The sequence below is a fragment of the Leptidea sinapis genome, chromosome 27, assembly GCF_905404315.1.
Source record: "Leptidea sinapis chromosome 27, ilLepSina1.1, whole genome shotgun sequence".
Taxonomy (NCBI): Eukaryota; Metazoa; Arthropoda; class Insecta; order Lepidoptera; family Pieridae; genus Leptidea; species Leptidea sinapis.
The window spans coordinates 3,713,225-3,735,813 of NC_066291.1; the positions used below are offsets into that span (position 1 = coordinate 3,713,225).

General features: G+C 35.4%; 1 protein-coding gene and 1 non-coding gene across 3 annotated transcripts; one reads left to right on the plus strand and one right to left on the minus strand.

Moving 5' to 3' along the window:
* Window positions 1-1,204: 1,204 nt before the first annotated feature.
* Window positions 1,205-22,330, minus strand: LOC126972765 (calpain-7-like). Of its 2 annotated transcripts, XM_050819798.1 has the most exons (13): window positions 22,007-22,330; window positions 21,551-21,693; window positions 20,105-20,231; window positions 19,587-19,909; window positions 17,740-17,916; window positions 15,365-15,511; window positions 13,149-13,376; window positions 12,532-12,641; window positions 10,616-10,750; window positions 9,560-9,759; window positions 6,797-7,014; window positions 5,514-5,746; window positions 1,205-3,772 (listed from the first exon to the last, which is right to left on the minus strand). In XM_050819798.1, the coding sequence occupies exons 1-13, from the start codon at window positions 22,215-22,217 to the stop codon at window positions 3,631-3,633; spliced, it is 2,394 nt and encodes a 797-aa protein (XP_050675755.1). In that variant the 5' UTR covers window positions 22,218-22,330; the 3' UTR covers window positions 1,205-3,630. The 2 variants fall into 2 exon arrangements, with proteins under 2 accessions (XP_050675755.1, XP_050675756.1); XM_050819799.1 differs by lacking the exons at window positions 1,205-3,772; window positions 5,514-5,746; window positions 6,797-7,014; ... (3 more) ...; window positions 13,149-13,376; window positions 15,365-15,511 and having other exon boundaries at window positions 17,788-17,916; window positions 19,575-19,909.
* On the plus strand, window positions 9,351-9,424 carry Trnas-gga (transfer RNA serine (anticodon GGA)). The gene has a single exon. It is a non-coding gene; the product is annotated as a tRNA-Ser (tRNA).
* Window positions 22,331-22,589: the final 259 nt, after the last annotated feature.

Genomic DNA, 22,589 nt, shown 5'->3' on the forward strand with positions numbered 1-22,589 from the left:
ACAGCTGCTCTTCTTTGGTGGCTATTGCGCAGGATGACATACCTACAGTACGAATGGTCTATAAGTTGCTTTATTAATTCGAATCTAGCATTCCTGGTCAGTAATTTTGAAACTAACAATCTCTAGATGAAGGGCATTTTTAATCCGGATTTTATGCCTCGTTCCACTCCCCATTGGTCTTCGTCAACAATTTTCCAGATACATTCTTTACTATCGTCAATAACCATGGTGACTGAAAGAATTCTAAACACCGCGTCGCATAGTTTTGTTGTTAAACAACGCGTTACCATTTTAATTTCTGAAGTGTGACATCACAATCGGCCACCATTACACATAATGTGTGAATTATGCGCAATTTTTTTTTATGAAAATAAGGGACAAGACGAGTATTACGTTCAGCTGATGGTAATTGATACGCCCTGCCCATTATAATGCCGTGCCGCTCAGGATTCTTGAAAACCCAAACCTTCTGAGTGGCACTACAACTGCGCTCGTTACCTTGAGACATAGGATGTTAAGTCTCATTTGCCCAGTAACTTCACTAGCTTCGGCGCCCTTCAGACCGAAACACAGTAATGCTTACAAATTATTGCTTCACGGCTTCTGCCGTATGCGCCTATTTCTATAGGCGCCGTTGTGGTACCCATAATCTAGCCGGCATCCTGTGCAAAGGAGCATTTTACCTTTACCATTTTACTGGTAAAATGCTTTTATTATAAGCGCGTAATTCAAACTAGGTTGATAACAATACAGTAAGTTACATTACAGCTTATTTTATTGTTGAAGAAAATGTTTTCTAAAATTGAAGACGTATCTACCTATATGGACATAATAGAAGAATTCAAAATGTACCGGTAATAAGCACAAAGTACACAAATTTGAATATAATTTATTTGCAGTTTTTAAGAATATTCCCACTCTTTTCCTCTTCCAATATAATTGTCCTGATTTCAACTTAAATAACGTCTTTAAATTTGCTTCACTAGTGAGGGGCAATCCATAATGTCGATAAAGAACACAGCATTCTAGCAGCAGATTTTTAGATCAGTTCGAAGTACTTGGTCTCTAACTAATGTTGGAATTAGTTAGTTAATGGATTTTATTGTCAGACTGTAAGTCTTGTCAAAACCTATATTTTAATAATTTTAGTTGAAGCACTCGTACAAAAGATGGTTAGGATTATTTAAAATAAAACATGATTAGGTACTATAAAAATATTTAATTTATGTGATAATAATTTTAAGCCATAACATTATTTCAGATAACATTCCAAAAAAACGCAGATTAAAATATACAAAGAAAGATAAAATCACATTTAATACATAATATATTCTCTTTTTTATTTTATATAACTTGATAACAAATATATTATATATACAGGAAAACATAACCTTTTACATCATAACATACTGATATATATATAAATTCGGCTTCGTTAAATTTAATTTTAAAAGTTAAAAATTTGCCTAGTTAATTACGTAATAATAAGCAAAATGTAAATATTGTCGATATTTTAAATATTATGACGAAAAGCGACACTTTGGGTGCCCTGATGGTAATTTTGACCGTAACATTGGAGAAGTCAGGCATTTCCAAAATGTAAGGCTTTAAAAATCAACCGTCAAAAAATTCGTCACTTTACACCTACCCTCGTTAACTATTTACAATAAAATCAAAAATTTAATTTAAGATAAATGAGAATAGAGTCAATTAAACTATCACAGTGCGAGCCTCGCAAATTATCATATCGAGTTACAAGAAGAAAGAATATAACAATGCTTTCAACACTTTATTAATATTACAAAATTCAAGTTTTGTGCATATGTTACGAAATTTGTATCGAAAACAAAAAGCGAAACTCTATAAGAAAAAAGAGATTCACTCAATTGTATGAAACGTGCAGTCATTGATAGATTGACAGATGACGGCTATAATCATGTAAGAAACAGAGATAGCCGATATCCACTACGTTTTAAGGAACTGTTCGCTTTCAAACTTAGCCTCGTCGCCAATCGCCATACTGTTATTGCTACTATTTCAAACTGCAATGATTGCAAGTTTCATGCTAAACTAAATTTCAATATTTACTTAGGCAGTCCCACCTCATATTAGTATTTACATCCTCTTTGATTTAAAATATAATGAAACACAAAATCAGTAAAGCTTCTTTAATACATGCCACCGGAGTTACACGGGCATCGGACCGGATTTGCGCTGAGTTTAAAACGCTCCGCAGTCATCGCAACGGAACCGCGTGAAAGTATTCATGCCGAGTTAGATAGTAAAGCAATGATCACAGTTAAGCGACCCTAATTGAAAAATGTTTCTAAATTAACAACTCATAAACAAGCACTTCCATATTTTTTATGTTATACACGTTTATATACACTAACGCAAACGCAAAACATGTGTTACACAAAATGGCGGATCAAAACCGGTGCCTTCGCTCGTATACATAAATATTATACGGTCCGGACGCGCCCCGGTTACACTCTGGAGTCAAGTTAGAATGTCTATGTGCATTTTATAGGAACAACTAACGTAAGACCCACACGATACTAAGCGGCAACATCTTCTCATAACAATGTCATATCGTATCATAAAATGATGTAAAACACCCAGAAAGATAGAAACGCCTCCACATGATAAAGATGATAACATTTACTTTACGTTAGTGCTGTCTTGACCCATTTCACCTGATGCAGGAAAATACGATATCAGTTTTAGTTTAAATCAAATATATTTATGGAAGAGTACACACTCTGTTTGTATTACAGCTGGTCTGAAGTAAAATTTGCCCGTAACTCAAATCATAGAACAATTCAAAATCAATCGCCATAATAAAAATTACTAACGCATGTATAAATTAATAACTATGATTACATACACATAAAGCATCAATAAAATATCTAAAATAATATAAGGTGAGGAGATTCATTATAATCTTGCAACAAAAAAATATTTGGTTAAATGATAACTTTAAAGTGAACTTAAATCTATTAGCTTAATTAAAATCTTTTTGATACAAACTTGATGAAATTGATACTTAAGTAATATGATATTGTAAATATTTTTATTTTTCAAAATTCACACCTAACTCTTAAATTATAACAAAAAATTTAAAAAAGAATTTGATTTTGTCATTTTCAAAATATTCCAATAAATAACCTTTAATTTTCAATGGCCAATAAATACTATAAAAAAATGCTATATGAATTTTTCCTAATTACAATGTAGTAAAGTTGTGTTATATTATTCGTTCTATTATAAACAAATATAATCAAAGGCAGTATTTGATTATAATGGAACGAAAAGTGGGGTAAGAGGATCTATGGGGCAAATTCGGTTTGCATAACCATTGATTACCCCACCCTGCATAAATTTCAAACATAAAGGGTTTAAGAAAATAATAATTGTGAGGAATGAGCGAAGTATTTTTAAATAAGAGCGCCCAAATACAACTGTCGTCCTTAAAATGTGTCTGTTGCTGTTAAGTAAAAAAAAGTTCATACAAAAGATTAAAATTAAGACTGAATATATTCACAGATTCAAAAAGCTCTACAAGTGTTTTAATAATTATAGAGATCATTTATAAAGAAGCGCTTCTTCCTTTCTCCCGCACCTCGGTACCTAGCGAGGCTCGCACGTCACATTACAGTTAGACTTCAGTTCCAGTATGAAGGGGCCCTCCTCCCCAGGGTAGAAAGTGGAGGGGGTGAGAATATACCTCCCCGCTGGGAGGTTCCGCAGTATTAGAAACACGAATCCTGACCTGTGGAACATTGTATTGTTAAGAAATTGTTTTATGTTACGAAAACTGCCTTACGCTGCGTACAGACTGATGCAAGGTAACATGGAATTTACTATAAGGAGAACCATAGATTTTATGTCTACATAGACTATGACAGCAAAGTCAAAAATGTTTAGAACTAATCTCTATTAAGAGCAATTCACGCACACTAACACATAGTTTCAACAAATCGCGAGTGTAAGACGTGGTTTGTCACGTACCCTAAACTAATATTCCTGGTCTGTACTTTTTTGGTTGTCTATCAACATGAGACTCTATTTAGACCTATAAATTATGTAAGAACAGAACATGTAGGTACTCGTATCTGTATCCGATGACCTCACGAATAAAATGGAATGTACAATAGTGTATTACATTATATGATAGATAAAAAGCAGAAATAACGAGGGCAAATAATTTTATTCACGTTGTTTCATGTTACATTGAGTAACTCTGTATGCGGCATAAGTAATGCATTACTGCTTGATATTTTATTAAAATTACTCGAACTCGCGACCTGTCGCGTTCTGTGCGAGGGCTCTTTCACTCAGCCAACCGTTCGAGTGACGTATCCTTGATAGATCTTGTATGTCTTGTTCAACTCTCAGGTTGTGGCTTCATCTACAGGATCTACTTTACAGTTGATAACCTGGTCAAGCCCAATATTTGCATATTAGGAAATTGACTTATCATGTCACTCTTTCAAATCTAAGCAAATTGTTATTTGACTGGATTGGTTGGAATAGGCTAGCATGTTTTATTCTCATTTTGTGCATTATTTTAATGAACAAATCCGGAAAAGTGCGGATACTAAAAATTTGTAAGAAACTTATTTTACACAGTCGGATCTCTTCCCTAAAAACACCAAGACATGGTGGAAATTGTCTTTAGAACCAGTGGGAGTCTTGTTAGCACAGGATGCCAGGTAGACCACAGTGGTGGCTTTTTCAGCGGCTAAGCAGTAATGTGCAAACACAATTTGTGCAACGGTTTGAAGGGCACTATAGGTCATGAAATTACTGGGCAATTAAGACTTAACATCCTGTCGCAATTACGATGCCACTCAAAATTTAAGGTTTTCAAGAGTGCTGATCAACACTCCATTGAAATGAACAGGGCGTATCACTTACCAACAGATAAACGTCTCGTCACTTTATCTCATAAAAGAGACCGCATGGAACTGAGGTCTGGTTCTTTTATTAGGGTGACCAGGACTAGGAGCTCGCAAGGAATACCTTACCTCATGTATAAGTCTAAATAAGACTGTGACAGCTGTGAAAATGTGCAAAAAAATTTAGCTTGACAGTTAACCACTATTACTCTCATACAAATCGTCAGTGTAAGACGTAGCTTGTTACTAAGCACGCACACTAAAGTAATAAACCTTGGCCTGTTTTCTCTAGACGTTTCACACCTTGACGTAATATAGTGGTTATAAAATACGTCAATTCATTTGAAAGAGATATGAGTGGCATTGGGCAAGGGCAAACAGCCCAAAGAACGAATGACCGAAAATACTGGAAGGATGGAGGAGTTATCAGGTTTCTCTCACCTGAAGCCTATCTTTTCCGGGGGGAGGAAATTCTGATTTTCGAAGGACTCGGCTTGATGATGAAGCAAGAACCGTTATTGTAACGAACTTTCAGGAAGGTATATATCCAACATTGTACGGTAAGCTGAACAAGGAAAAAATAAAAACTTAAGATCTTCCGAAATAAAGTACCTGTAAGCGCCCGAAGACTCCTTCAAGAAAGGCGCAGTGACGGAGGGATCGTCCAGAGATTCAACCCTGGCATCTATCCCTATCTGATACTGCTTGGGCCCTTTAAGTTCTGCCACAAGCTCGCAGCCGGAGACAGCATCTGGCACCCGCACTATGAAACGAGGATTGTACGGGTACGTAGCAGGGTGGTTCTCGCATCCGCCCGCAGATCGACCCGACCATTCACCACGTAACTGAAAAATTCAATTATTCACTCAGCTGGTTGGAACTGCGCAGGCGCATTGCCCGAGCTTGGAACGAGAGGCTATCTCGTTCTTTTGAAGGAAAGCCCAAGAATATTTAATGAAATATGGATTCTACATAAAATTATCTTGAAAATGGTATACTAAAAGTTGTCTTGACAGTAAAAATGTCATTGCACTACTTTAGGAGCACTGAGCAATATTGAATTTCTTTGGATGGATCAGAAACCCATTGGAGAGCCAACCAGCTATTTCCGTTAGTTTTGATAGTTATGTATTTTTAAATTAATGATGTTATAAAATAAAAACCTCATATTATATGAATTGATGAAAAAGAAATAAAAATGCTTATAAAAAATATTTAATATAAGGCCAACGAGGCGAGATAAACAATGTAAACAAAGTTTCAGGGGTTCAAAACATTTAAGCGATATGTTTCAATATTGAAAAGAATTGCTATCTTCCAAAGGTTGTCTAGAGCTGCAAGGCTGTGATTTTATAATTAAAGCTACTCACAATAACAGATTCATAATAAAAAAACTAAGTAAATACGGATCGAAAATACGCATTACTTCCAACGTAATCCAAACAGGAATGCACAAAATGGCCGATCAATTGATGACAACTGTAGTACTGACTGGTTTCCTGTAGCACGATGTTTCGACAGCTGTCATAGACCAATTGACGCCATTACTGACCGGCACAGAGATAATAAAGGCATTTATTTTCTCAAAATTGTTTCCTTTAGAATTCTTTTCGATGTCATTTCTAACACTACCACCGCTTCGGAAACAAATGTCGCTCTGAGAGAAAAGAAGCAGCGCAAGTAACTCTCCCAGTACAATATTGTGCTGTCGTTTTTTTTGCCATAAAATAACCAAAAATCAATAAAATAACAGTCACTTGCTAACGCAATGTAACTCAGTAACGGTCCGTTTGTTTTCATTCTTTATCTCATCTCGTTGGCCTTGGTATAGTTTATATAATTTTTCATTCGAGGATTTTCTCACCGCCAATCGGACTATACTTACAAATACTTACCGTAACAACATGGGGATAGGGTTCAATTTTGTCCATCTGGAAAGGGCAGGTCGCATACGCCCTTAGTGTATAATGTATGGAGCGGGTCTTCTCATATTGCGACACCACAAGAGTAAAACTATCTTTTTCACTTTTCGCAGTTGTCTCGTTCACTATTATTTTACACAAATAATGAGGACTGTTGATTCGAACGCCGTCTATATAAGGTGGCGGGTCATCTGCAAGAGCATAAAAAAATCTATGACATTATACAGAATAATTTTACCATCTAAAATATATTTAGGTTTCATTTTTAATCTATTGTTTTTATAAATAAGTATATAGGGTGTCCCAAAGTTATAGGACATGAAGGGGAAGTTCCTTAAATATCGTAGATAGGGTATTATACTGAAAGAAGACTTCATGTTATTTTTAAAAGTTATTCTGCATTCAAAGATTTTCTTAAAATTACTTGCTTCGTCTGGGACTCGAACCGACTTAAATGAAAAAGAAATAAACATCCCTACTTTTATGATGCCAATCGAAAGAATGGCCATAAACTAATAACTCTTCTTAAGTAACATAGTATTTTAAAAGAAAGGAGCAACGTAAAATGTTTGAGTCAAATTTCAAGAAAGTTATTTATTGCCGAAGACGATGTTCGAAAAGTAGAGATATTATCATTCCATACATAGCATTGATTATTCGTAAATAAGTACCCACTTCATAATCAAAATACTTTATAGCATAGTTTTTTTTTTGTTTAAAAGCGATTCGAGTATGTGGGCAAGTTACAAACAGAATTGTGCCATATCATATCGAGTAGTCACCATAAAATTATAAGAAAATCAAAAGGCAGCGGACTCATTGCTTCGATTTGCGTAAGACAGGAGGGACCACATTTTGAGCATTTAATTAATTAATTTACAAAAAAAAATACCCACTTAATCGACTACTTTCTCATATCTTCATATCATAAAAGTAGGGGTGTTTTTTTACATTTAAGTCGGTTCGATTCCCAGACGAGGTAAGTAATTTATAGAAAATCTTTGAATGCAGAATTACTAACTTTTAAAAATAACATAGTCTTCTTTCAGTAAAATACCCTATCTACGATATTTAAGTACTTTTCCTTCATGTCTTATAACTTGGGGTCATCCTGTATACTTTCAATTCAATTTTTTAATATCTATAAGGAGCGTACATGTCATGCCGATGACAGGCATATGACGCCAAGCTACATACAGGATGGAAAAAACGAATAGTTGGTTTTCATGACTATCTCTTCATTTGATTATGCGTGTTATTTAGAGATGATGAGAAGAGAGAATGCTTCGCTAGTGGCCAAAGTCACTTTTATGTTAGTTATAATCAAACGTTGATAGACTATCTGTTCGCTACGTTTTTTGAAACATCCTGTGTGAATTATATGAATATGACGAAACGGGCATGAAATGTACGCTCCCTGATTATTTGCAACTATTGTCTACAACATTGTTCCAGTCATTACGCTCTGACAAATAGCGTCACTTTTCAAATATTTGAAGGAAACCAGAATCTTTTCCACTATTTAAAAATTAATTACATGCTTAAAATAAAACTACGAGTATTGTATAAAAGTAAGTTAAAAACTTATTAAATCATAATATTATTCATATTAATATAATTATAAAGAAAATTATTTTCATAATATAAACTTTGTATACTAGCGTAATGGACAAATACTCTCCTCATTACGGCGAGAATAAATTTAAAATGTTCATGTGTGCTAGTTTTACAGATGTGTTACTGAAGTGTTGTAGAATTTTACTTGGTCAATACCTATGCCAAATATTGATAAACGGCGTCATATTCATGTATACTATATTATACTTTCTAACACATATTTTTTTTAATTGATATAATCTCTCGAAAATAAACTCTACTGCGTATATAAAATGTAATATTTAGTATTTTAGTGCATATGTTCTACGAAAATATACATTACGAAAGTAGTATTGAAGAATCAGAATTTACTTGTGAAATGTTTCTAGTTGCAATGTTGCTACATGTAACAACACAATCTAATACAAAACACGACACCATTATGTATTCTAATTAATATCCGTTAAAACACAGAACAGTAATGATAAAAACACTAAAATTAAAACGCGGTCAAGTTTGACAGGAGACTAATAGACACTAAATTGATTCAAAACGGTTTCATGGTCTTCATCTATTCCGTCTCTTTCTAACACCTACGGTTTTATGTAAGGATAGTTATCACATTATACAAAGGGTTCCTCTATTACGCTAGTACTTATAAAAAGTTTATGCAGCAAAAGTGTTTATGTTAGATTAGGCCTAAAAGGCATTTATTTTCTCAAAATTTATCCGTTTAGAAATCTTTTTGATGTCATTTCTAATATACTAGATACTCAAATAAAATTTGAAAAACAAAATTTTATGAACGATGCGGGAGTCGAACCCACGACCTCCGGCGTTCCGTGCCGGTGCTCAAAAGTAGATCCTGTAGATAAAGCCACAACCTGAGAGTTGAACAAACCAAACAGAATTTTATAACGAGGCGGTACTCGAACGGTTAGCTCAGTTGGTTAGAGTACCGGCTCGGAACGCCGGAGGTCGTGGGTTCGAATCCCGCATCGTTCATAAAATTTTGTTTTTCAAATTTTATTTGTGCATTAATTCTAGAAGTGAGGGTTATCACTTTAAAAACATAACATATTTTACTAGATTCTACTACCGCTTCGGAAACAAATGAATGATTAACATAAATGAGCTCACACGGATAATAGACTCTTTTGCCACTCCGGTATACAAGCAGCGTGATATACTCCTTGTTGTCTCTGAAGTCGTCTATATTAGTTATGTGTCGGGTCAGAAGAAGCCACACCGCCCCCTGGCCTCGTACTTTAAGAGAGAATTGCGGGTTCTCGCCTACGTTATACGCATCGCGTACTGGGCCGTTGCCAGCATCCCATTTTCTGAAAAGCAAATATCAATTAAATACTTTTATTTGTTGAATTTATATCTACAATAACATTATGGTTGTATTGTCTATGTACTTCCTTGCTACTAGTGTCATTGTAAAATGGTTTACTTTTAAATAAACTAGTCTGTTAGTTGACAACCTCACAACTTGTTTTATTATATTATTACATTTTATTTAAATTTGTTTTAGGTACAAAAGGTAGGAATAGTATTGATTGATTCATTTAAAAAAAAGTAAATTAATTTTAGTAAAAAATTGCCTTCAGTAATTTTGAACATTCCTTCAAAATAACCCAAAACAACCTTCCCCGAGAGTTCAAGGCAAATTAGCTTCCCGCCATTCGAAGTAATCATTGTATCATTTTATATTTGTAGTTTAGAAAATGATTTTTTTTAGCTACTTACAGACTAAACAAATGTGCGTGTACTTATGTACACACACAAGAAGTAATTCTTCTTTGGCGTAACAAAACAAAAATCTTTAAAAAAATTCTACCTTGTGCTATATTACGTTTGTACAAAAATTTAAATCGTTAAGGTATTAAATACAACCAATTTAACCACCAACCAAGTAGTAAATATCAATTATTTTTATACAATTGGAGATTTTATTTTTATTTTGAAACTTGTGTATAAACTCTCGTATATTGGTTGTGGTGCAGTAGACATGTGAGTTACAAGAGCCTTGGTAGATGAAGTTTGATACATATGGTCTAGTTGGCCAGATAGAGTCAGGGTGTCGAATTTGCGTGACGGTGTGCGCGCGCATCGTAAAAATTCACTCTGATATTTTAACCTAACGCGCCAAAACAATTTCAACTTCGTAATTAATATGGGGTGAATACTTACTGGTGTATACAGTAGGTGTACTGAAATAACTCCGGGTTCCAGTTCAAGTAGAACACATCGAAGAAGTTCAGTATGCTCGGGTAGTCGATCCAGAAGACCCCGTTGTCATACTGCGCTGCGCTGTCGGGGTCGTACCTTCATCGTATGGAAAAAACCTGTTTATTTTAGTAGAATTTACAATGACTTTGACACACCTTCTACAGATACCGCGCGAGTTGAATGCAGTAATGCGATAGTGATGTGACCTTACTATAATTGATGAACATGATCATGAGTGTGTCGATTAAACAACCACTGGGAGGCTCCTGAGCACAGGATGCAGGCTAGATTATGGGTACCACAAGGGCGCCTATTTCAGCCGTGCAGCAGTAATGTGTAAGCATAGGCTTAGGCGCCGTAGCTAGTGAAATTACTGTGCAAATGAGACTGACGAGCGCAGCAGCCGCTCACAATTTTTCGGTTTCTCAAGAATCCTGAGTGGCGTTGCATTGTAATGGGAAGCGCGAATAAATTTCCATCAGCTGAACGTCCTGCTCGTCTCGTCCCTAGTTTTCATAGAAAAAATAATATTGTTTAACGAGGGTAACTGTAAAGAGACGCTGTATTTGACCGTTGGCTTAAAACCCTAACATACCGGAAGTACCCTTGTGACTTCTTCGGTGTTGCAGGTGAGGCGTGCGGACAGCGGGGGGAAATGCTCCCACACTTTACCCCAGGCCCCGACTGCATTCAACTTACGCGCTAACTGTATTAGGCTAAGTATTAAATTAGCAAGTCTTTCGATTAGAGAAAGTATATGCTCCTACAAGAGACATGTTCCGAAAATATTCAGCGGTTAAAAAGGTATTTGTGGTAAAATATCCTATATATGTATATGTATCTTCATAAATGAAATCAAATCTTGGGATTAGAACGATCACCACCAGATTAATATTACCTAATGAATAAATTTAATTTGAATACAATGTATTTTTTTTTAAATCAACTCTTTTCTTCTGGGTTGCATATATTTTAGTACTAAAATACTTGTAAAATCTGAGTTACAAGAATTCAATTTTAAAAACCTACTTTGTATATTTGAAATTAGAGAAAGCATTCCCCGCCAGGTCGTCATTCGAAACGTACATCCGCACATCAAGTTATTTGTAAACGTATTGATATTTTTTAAGTGATAATCCCTAAATTCTGGGATGAAATATACAAATTTAATTTGTGCCAAAATTAATGGACGACGCGAGACTCGAACCTGGCATCTAGGGTTCCGTCCGAGCGCTCTGACCAACTGAGCCTGGAGCCACAACCTGCGAATTAAACAAGACATAACAAGATTTACGATCGATACCTCACTTGGACCGTTGGCTCAGTTCGTAAGAGCATCCGGGAGGAACGCGAGAAGTCGCGGGTTCGTGTCCCGCATCGTTTATCCGCAATTTTGTACACAAATTTTAGTTTTATAATTTATCCCGAAAGTGAGTGATGTCACTTTAAAAATAACAAATTGTTTAAGTCTGAGAATTTCATCTTATAAATTTTTTATCGTCCATAAATTTTGGTATAAATTGAATTGCATCAATAGTTGCATACAAGACTTTATCTACACCCATAATATGAATAAAAAATAAAAATATAATATAATATAAAAAATTCTGAAATAGTTATCTTACTGCTAACATTAAAAAAGCCAGTCCTAGTAACCATTACATCATCCAAACGAGTGTTGTAATGTTGTACTGAATTTCATTACAACACTCGTTTGGATGATGTAATGGTTATTTGGACGTTGGGTGTTTTACCGTTGGCAATAAGCTAAATGTTTTAGATTCTTAAATAGAGAATTTAAAGCATGGGTGTACATAAACGTTGTTTACTTGCGAAGCGGAATGACATATTCAACATTTTTATTCCAGTAACCGTACCCCAGTTCAGCACGTAGAGCTGGCGTCCAACTTGTAGTATCCAATTCGCTGTACCTTCCACGCCAGCGGAGGTGAGACCATGGATTCTTGAGCTTCAACAACTTTACACCCTGCACACAAAATAAATATAACATATACTTGTACTTTATCATCAGAATTTCTAAAACTAGCGCAAATAAATACTTAGTGTTTGAAGCAATATTTGTAGGCAAGATCATTATCATATATATTCATAATATAAAGATTAGTCAAGAGCACTACATCATTTTTATATAGACCTTTCTATCTTCACTAGTATAAGGTTCTAGGTATTAGATTTTTCACTTATTTATGGACCAACGCATTATTTGTTAACTAGACTAGGTCGTGACGGTTGAGTTTATTTTTCTACATCACATTGCATAGATTTTCATTAAAATAATTTGTTAAATGATGAAGCTCTGGAAATTTTTGTCACTTCTTATTATTAAATACAACTTTTACCAAAATTTTTTGCTAGATTCATCCCCGCGCTATCGGAGAACAAATCTTGGTGTAGTACCACTCTTCAGTTGCCTGATCCACCACACACCACATTGGCAGGAGTAAATGAGTGCAAGTGAGGTAATGAGACTTACATTTACGAGTCGCACGTCGAGCAGTGCGTACGCATGCGCGGCAACGAGCCCGGTACGTTCCGCGTCGCTGTCGCTGAGCGAGCCGGTCGCTACCGTCGCCAATACGTCCCCGCGCGGCAGACGCGAGTACAGGCGGGTGAACAAAGCTGCCGAGTTGAACTCCGCGTCGCCCGGACGGATCGCGCAACGCTCCGGTATCCAGCCGGTCAACGCGTGAAGATCTATGTTCTGAAAATTTATAAAAATTACTAGCTGACCCAGCAAACGTTGTATTGCCGATATTAAAATCGCGATACAAAAGTAACTGTTGGTCGTATATGGGTGAAAATTTGAAGTTGTATGTATTTTTTAATGCTGACTCACATAATCAAACAAATTTTTAAAAAAATAAAAAAAAAATCGTGTGGACCACCCTTAACATTTAGGGGGATGAAAAATAGACGTTGTCCGATTCTCAGACCTACCCAATATGTACTCAAAATTTCATGAGAATCGGTCAAGCCGTTTCGGAGGAGTTCAAAGTTAAACACCGTGACACGAGAATTTTATATATTAGATAAATATTATAGACGTTCATTAAAACAGCTTGTCTTTGGACACTATTTTTTACTTGTTCTTCCCAACGTTTTATTTGTCGCCCTTCTCGACGTTTTACTTTGAAATAGGTAAGTCAAATATCAGATTTATTTTTAATTGTTATTGTTTTCTGTTGATCTTAGAATATTGACACTATAGAAGTAATCAATTTGTTATGTTTCATAAAGTGATAACCATCAATCCTAGACGGACACAAAAACAAAATTAGACAAAAAAAAATATGAACGATGCGAACGATAAATTTCCTGTAGATGAAGTCACAACCTGAAAGTGGAACAAAGCATACAAGATTTTATAACGATACGTCACTCGAACGGTTAGCTCAGTTGGTAAGAGCACTGGCACGGAACGCCGGAGGTCGTGGGTTCGAGTCCCGCATCGTTCATAAAATTTTGTTTATCAAATTTTATTTGACTATAGAAGTAGTCCCGCGTGCCTCTTTTAGATAGCAATAGTTTTGACAGGACTTGTTAAGACACCTAAGGGTGTTGCCATATTATTATTAAGACTAAAATTACCCCTCACGGAATGAAACCAATATCATAATGTCACATACTCAACAGGCGATTGGGAATGCAAATGACTTAAACATAATTATCATTATAACTTCATAAAATCACTTAGCCTAGTAAAATATATTACAGTCAAATTACTTATTATTATTATTACTCTAATAATGGTTAGGAAATATATTGTGTTATTTGTTACTTCTATTCACATATATTTTTTTATGGAAGTCATGGACAAACGAGTGCACGGACAACTCTGTCGCAGATCACCGTGGACGCTTTCATGCAACATCAGAGAAACAATAGCGTTGCCGGCCTATGCCTATGTTTTTTAAAATTCTGTAGCCAAATGGCAAACAACAGAACCCTGTCATGTCTGTCTGTCTGTCTGTCTGTCCGTCCGTGTATGTGCCACATTTTTTTTTTCAATATAAGAACTATACTGTTGAAACTTGGTAAGTACCTAGATGTATTCTGAGAACCGCATTAACATTTTCACACAAAAATAGAAAAAAAAAACAATACATTTTGGGGGTTCCCATACTTAGAACTGAAACTCAAAATTTTTTTTTATTTTGAACAAAGATTTTTTGCCTTTTCTATTTAAACAATTTTTAATATCATTTTCCTTTCTATATAACTTTTATATTATGTTACTTGCTGCTACGGAACCCGTAATGGGCGAGTCCGACTCGCACTTGGCCGCTTTTTTTATGGTTAAGGTATTATCCTAAAAACACCGGGCAAAGAAGCTCGTTCCACAGTTTGGTTGTACGTATCAAAGGGTTTCCTGAAAACGGCACTTTTTGGATCGCCACACATCCAGAGGGCCAGGATGAAAATGTTTGTGGCGTGTCGTACGAAGGTACCCACCAGGAATCAGGTAAAACATGATGACCTACTAGCCTGATGGATACGCTGACCTCTGACCTTGAGGTCCGGTCTTAATCCCGGTACGGGCAGACAGTTGTATGATGAATGAATGTGAATATTTGTTTTCAACTCATGGATATTTATACATATTTAAGTATATTTATTCAATTAAATATATATGCAAAATTCTAGATGATTAGTGTGAATGTGTCAAATATTTATTTATACAATACATACACTATTCGAGCCAGGGAAATCGTATCCTCCCATTACTTTCATGTACGCCTTCTCCAGCATCGAGACCCAGAATTCATTCTTATTGCTGGAGTAGGAACAGAGCAGCCGGTCATGTCTACTGTACGGAAGACGATCATCTATAATCACCTACAAAATAAGACATTAGAATCAATACTCTTTAAGGTACGGACAGACGTACGTACGTTTGCTTTGAGCATGCTTATTTATGAGTATGCTTAAGCAAGCATGCTTATTGCTGGCAAATGTGAACAGTTGCATGAGCATGCTAACTTTAAGCATACTTAAAAGCACGCTTTTTACCTTAAAGGTACGAACAGACATGCTCATTACTAGCACGAAAGCATGCTTTTATTGAGCATGTGCTCATTAGTAGCACGTGTGTACTATAATGAGCATACTTATTTAGAGCGTGCTTAAAAATCAACCGACGTTTGATTTTCGAGCATGCTACCTGAGGCGCGGGTAGAAGGGGGCGTGCTCCGAGCGCATCTGAACAGGTTTGCTTATTAGCATGCTATTATCGATTTGATCTCGATCCGCGGCGGGCGACTATGATTATTTTATTGATATACATCCATTTTGTCCAAGAGCCTGGTGCCAAATAGCAGCACGTCTATCCGGTACGTTTGCTTTGAGCATGCTTATTTATGAGTATGCTTAAGCAAGCATGCTTATTGCTGGCAAATGTGAACAGTTGCATGAGCATGCTAACTTTAAGCATACTTAAAAGCACGCTTCTTACCTTAAAGGTACGAGCAGACATGCTCATTACTAGCACGAAAGCATGCTTTTATTGAGCATGTGCTCATTAGTAGCACGTGTGTACTGTAATGAGCATACTTATTTAGAGCGTGCTTAAAAATCAACCGACGTTTGATTTTCGAGCATGCTACCTGAGGCGCGGGTAGAAGAGGGCGTGCTCCGAGCGCATCTGAACAGGTTTGCATATTAGCATGCTATTATCGATTTGATCTCGATCCGCGGCGGGCGACTATGATTATTTTATTGATATACATCCATTTTGTCCAAGAGCCTGGTGCCAAATAGCAGCACGTCTGTCCGGTACGTTTGCTTTGAGCATGCTTATTTATGAGTATGCTTAAGCAAGCATGCTTATTGCTGGCAAATGTGAACAGTTGCATGAGCATGCTAAATTTAAGCATACTTATAAGCACGCTTTTTTTGAGCACGTCTGTCCGTACCTTTAGCATTTTTAAACTGCATCCAACTTATTATTAATTATTACTGGGTATTGCCGTTCCGCCATTTTAATTTCGATATACCTACACGCTTTTTTTAAGTTTCCGTATCAAATCGACCTGAATAAAGTTCATTCCTCAGTTAAGTTGACTCACGAAACCTCCAGCACCCCACTCGATAGACGCCAGACAAACAAGATTTTTTTAAGGACAATTTCTATCCTCCATACTTTCTACGCTTCTATTAGGCACATATTCCCACTTACATTCACACTTAAACTTAGATTAGATACTAACAAGGTAGTTAATATTATGGGTGTTTATTACTAACCGTACTAACTCTTGTTGCCTATTCTTCAGTTCACAAAAAAAAACACAGCTATATCAACCGATCATTTCCTTTTAAATCAGCTCTTTATATACTTCAATCAGCTAAATTAAAATAAAAAATCTCTCCACCTTGACGTTGGCCGAATCGTCGACATTCAGTCGACGGAGCCAGTTAATATAAAAAAAAGTTGGGGGGTGGAGTTGATTTTCCATGTGAATGTGGTACGAATCCAGTCGAGTCTAAACGTTCGCTGTCGTCGTAATTGTTAAATAAATTAATGAACACCAATATTTATTAGTCAGAGGATCACTCATCGCTCCTTAGCATTCTTCAAACTGCCCATCGCAATCTGAATACTCTTGGCAATGGCAATGCTCCACTGATTCCTGTGCAAGAGAACATGATCTCCAGAAATTACTTATGATCAGTTGATCTACATGATGTCTGTCCTTTCATTCCTTAAAAAATACATAGCGCTCTTCAAGTTAGACCTTGTATCACATACAAATAAAATCATCGAATGAAAGCCTGCGATACTTTCACTTCTATTCATAACTTTTTATGAAATATATTTAAACTTTAAACGCGATTCATAATTATATTGGAGACAGCAACTTACAAACTAATTTCTAATGTATATAACATTATTATTATATTGTAAAATAGTCATTGATTTAAAAGAGTGGCCGTACTTCCGAACATAATATGGTAAATTTGGTAATTTAAAAGAAATATTTATAGTGACAATTCAAAAGCGCTTAGTTTAAGCCTATTTGAAAAAAGAATATATATATATTTGACTTTGAAATAAAAAAAATACTCACCTTTCTCCTGACACCGTTCAGATGCAGCTTTACCATATATTTTCCAAACGGGTTGTACACAGGCACTTTGTGTTTATTCTTCGGGTATATTATGGACGTGATAATCTTTTTATTAAACCTCTTCTCGTATAAGGCACTGACCGCTAACGATGCGACGAATGAGCAATCCGATACTATCTGAAAAAATAACAATTTTTCAAACTGAGATTTCAAGTATATTTTAAAACATCAGGATTTACATTTAGGATTGAAAACCAGACTGATTAATTTATGGTTATGTGCTTACTGCGTGATGTATAAAGCTAATTATCTGTATATATCTTAATTGTAAATTAAATGTAATGTAAGTGTTAAATTCAGAAGTTTGACGTGAATTACAGGAAATTCTGGGACTTCTCTCAGTATGGGGGTAACACAAGGGGCTATTCTTGGACCCCTCCCCTTCCTTATATAAATCATCTTCCTAATCTTATAGGGAAAAAAATATAAGGTAGTATTGTTCACTGATATTTAAAGTGAGAAGAAACCAGGTTCTGTATGATGAAGTAAACGATATCGTGTATTGGTTTACTAATAATAACCCAATGTTAAATAGCAAGAAAACGAAATATATAAAATTTACCGTACCAAATGTCAAAATTGTAATGAGAGGTGATAAAACCGGTGGAATCTGCTATAATTCTTGGCATTACTCTGGATTCCAAATTACAATGGAGCCCCCATATCGAAGGATTGGCTAATAGACTTAGTTCTGCAGCATACGCGGTTAAAAAGATTACACATTTAACCAACGGAGATACGGCGCGACTGGTTTACTTAAGTTATTTTCATATTATTATGTCCAATGGTATATTGCTATGGGGCAATGCTACCGATGTCAATACCATCTTTGTACTGCAGAAGAGGGCTATTCGCGATATTTAATGTTAACACCAGGAACTAATATACGCTTCTATATGCTTGTATAGGTATGCTTTTACAACAAGATCCCAGATAATGTTCAAAACAAATGTATTACGAAATTCAAAAGAATTGTTTAAAAACGTTTGTGTGGTAAAGGTTACTATAACATAAATGACTTTCTTAATGATACCACTGAATGGGAATAGAGTGACCGACCACAGGCTATTAAATATTAAATTTATATTGTATGATTTTACATTATAACCATACTTTTATATAAAAAAAAGAAGCCCACTGAGTTTGTTGCGCCCGTTCTTCTCAGGTCTGAAAGGCATACCTACCTTTTGGAATGGGTGGAAGTTTTTGACTTTTAATTAAATTAAAGTGATGGAGGATATAAAATATATCCTATTTTGAATAAAAATATTTGAATTTGCTAAAGTTTTCAAACATCTTAGAGATAGGAACCCGTGAAGTTGAGTTGCCGGCCTTTTTGTTGGGACTATGGTCTAAGATTGAAGCTCCCTAATTCATATCGGTTCAGGAAAAACGAGAGTCAGTGATTGATTCCACAATGAGTTTCACAAGAAGTTTCTCCTAAAAAGAGCGGTTGCAGAATTCTACATTTTGACATTATGTCCAGTTGCTGATACAGACCCGAACTTTTGAGTGTGATGTTTTTGAGCTTATAGAATAATATACAGTTCGACCTTATCACGATGATGTTTTTGTGCAAATTAATTTATGAGCATGAGTTGAGAAAAACAATCTGGCATTGGTCACTTTCCACATCAAGGTAGATGTGTGTAGCGTCATAGAATACATAATCTAAAAATAAGTACCAAAGAAATAAAATAGTTTCTATTTGTTTGTTAGTTTTTGAGGTTATAACATTATTTTTCACACAAATATAATAGCTTTTATATAGGTACCTAAACACTCACAGTTTGCTTGATACTAAAGCAATCCACATGATCGCCCACAATCAATCTCGGATCACTTGAAACTTCATGTGGCCGCACCCATCTACTAAACTCCTTCTCTTGTTTACTTGACAACTTCAACTCACTAGCTCGGTCCTCAAATGGTATGGCATATTGAAATTTTTCCGATAAATCAATATCCATGAACGGCAGAAAGCAGTTGTTATTAATCTTAGATGTTTGGCAAAGAACTTCTTTTTCTTCTTCTGTATATATTTGTTTGCCAGTCACTTTAAGATGTACACTCTGTTCTCTTTGCAATTGCACTCTAGTAGGAGATACAGCTGAAATTTAAATGTAATTTAAAAATAGTACTCCCATCAACCTGGTAAACTTGTTGCACAGCAGAAATTGCTTGAAAATAGTATGTTGTGTCTGCCAAATGCCAAGCTGCTAGCCCATTATATTTCAAAGGCCTCAAATAACAGGACATAGACTTAATTTACTCAAAAAGTAACAAAAAATAATTATGAACCTACCTGGCTGTTTTGTTTCATTTATAGACAAAGCTGAAAGTTTTTTGATACCCTTTATTTCTTCTGCTCTATCTAAGGCTTGTTCAGCAACTGATTTAATTTTATTATTGATGTCTCCATCACTGCATTTCTATAATAAAATCAGGTATAATTTTAGAAGAGTAAAGAAAATTGTTATAAGTTAGGATACCATCCTCACCATCTGGATGTGTGGCGGTCCTCCACAGTGCGGTTCTCAAGGAGCTTTCTTCCACATACTACTAAGCTGTGGAATGAACAACAACAACAAAAAAAGCGCGTACACATTCCTTAAACGCTCCTGTGATTCCTCTGGTGTTTCAAGATATTGTGGGTAGCGGTGATCACTTAACAACATGTGACCCGTACGCTCGTTTTTCCTCCTATTCCATAAAAAAAAAGTGTGTCTGTGTGTGGTGTCAAGTTCAATAGCAATTGATTACCATTAAACATATTCCCATGCAATACCGGGGAAATCATAAGAATGTCACGGGTCTTTTAGGCAGGTATATTTCAGTATTAACTTTAGGTAGTAAGAAGTATATATCTTTCATCCATAATTTCAAATGTCTTACGAATTTTGATCTGATTTTGTCCTGATGAGAGTTTAACATTTTATACCCATCCCAAGAAAAGTGCTCAATGCCAATAAAGAAGTTCCACACTTCAAAAACCGAACAACAAATAAACTTTAGACATGTCTGTCTCTTGTATGTAGACTTGATATTCTCTGCACTTCGGCTAAAGCATGATCATCATGAGGTTTCTGTAATACCTTATTTGGCTCTAGATAAAGCAATACCCTCAAGTGTTTTAACTCTACTCAGTGCGACTAACTAGCCATTTTAAAAGTAATAAAAAAAAGCCAAAAAAAATATACACCAAAAACTTTTTAATCTGTTAAAGGTTTTATTTCCTCAAAATTTTTGTTTAATTTTATTTTATTTAAGATAAAAATATATCATAGAGTCATCAAGCATCATATTTGAGAAGCTAGCTCATACTTACAACAGATTAAAATTCAAAATAGATAGACAGGTTGTATGCATAGCCATGGTTGTGGGTCATTTGACTGTCTAAATAAAAAACCACTCTAGCTGTTGTTGAGTGGTCAAGGGCAATTGCAACATTTTTAAGCAGCATTAATACAATACTTGTGCGGTGTTTCCGGGACGATATGACATGGGTACCTTCAAAAAAAGTGTGTACACCTTCCTTAAAGGCCGGCAACGCTCCTGTGATTCCTCTGGTGTTGCAAGGTATTGTGGGTGGCGGTGATCACTTAACAACAGGTGACCTGTACGCTCGTTTGTCCTCCTATTCCATATATAAAAAAGCATTAATACAAATCAGTGGCAGCATTAAAGATACATAATAACTACTTAAATAAAATTATTTGACTTTGACTTTATATGTAAAGCAAGTACTTACAACAGACACAGCATATTCTACTGCCTGAGTGTACAGCTGCAGTGCCAGGTCTTTAAGTTGTGCTTCATCAGCATCAAGAGCTTGTTGCATCAGGAAATAGCATTTCTGCATAATTCTCTCACTCTCGGCTTGCTGCGAAATATCTGTATACATTTCATATTATTCAATCAATATAACATAATAATATAACATCAATTTATAAAAATCATCCTATATTAATAATAAGTAATCCACAGGTCATTAAAATTTAAGTAAAACTTAGCCATTTGAATACAAAACTCAAATGGTGTAGATTAATGGTTAATTATATTGAGGCCATAGCAGCCTATATTTACTGAAATTGCCATATTGTATAATTATTATAATAATAATAGAATATAATATAATATTAGACTATAGAAAGATATGGTGATGACTCATCTTTATTATTTGGTATAGAAAATGATGAGTTCTCACCTTTTTGTTCTTGCAGGAATGTAGCTCTTTTTAAATATTCCTTTACTTTACTTCGAATTTCTGTTTGCTTTTCTGGAGAAATTTGGTCACATATTCTATCTAACAATCTTGCTGCTGTTCTGTAGCATTCTACTGCTTTGTTAGTCTGCCCCGTTTGATCAAATTGTACCGCTAATGATGCCGCTTCAGTTGCATTTTGGAAATCACTCATAATAAATTTTTAATTGTAAACAGAAATGAAAAAAATACCTATTTATAGTAGGTAAACAGAATTACAACAAAAACAAAATTTTAAATTTTAGTGTGTAGGTGATTATTTGTCAAATATCATTTTTTTTCGACCAATATTAGGACAGGCAAAGGGTTTAAGCCCATACAGCCATATGGCAAACATCAAATGACAATTGAATAATGATGACTATTTGGTGTTTATGGATCGGCCGCTTCAGCTACTGGGACCTTGTAACAAAAGCGTCCCAGTACCAGTAGCCCAGCAGTAAACACGAAAAAAAGATTTATTTATTAGCAGATTTTGACATTTATGAAAAACTAAGCTAAAAAAACGACTAGCCTGCCCATGACG

Coding starts and splice junctions, on each gene's coding strand:
- LOC126972765 (XM_050819798.1), bottom strand. CDS start 22,217: ATGAGTGATTTCCAAAATGCAACTGAAGCGGCATCATTAGCGGTACAA. Junction 17,917..19,586: donor GCTTTAGTATCAAGCAAACT/GTGAGTGTTTAG, acceptor TTATTTTTTCAG/ATAGTATCGGATTGCTCATT. Junction 12,642..13,148: donor TCGACGTGCGACTCGTAAAT/GTAAGTCTCATT, acceptor TTTTGTGTGCAG/GGTGTAAAGTTGTTGAAGCT.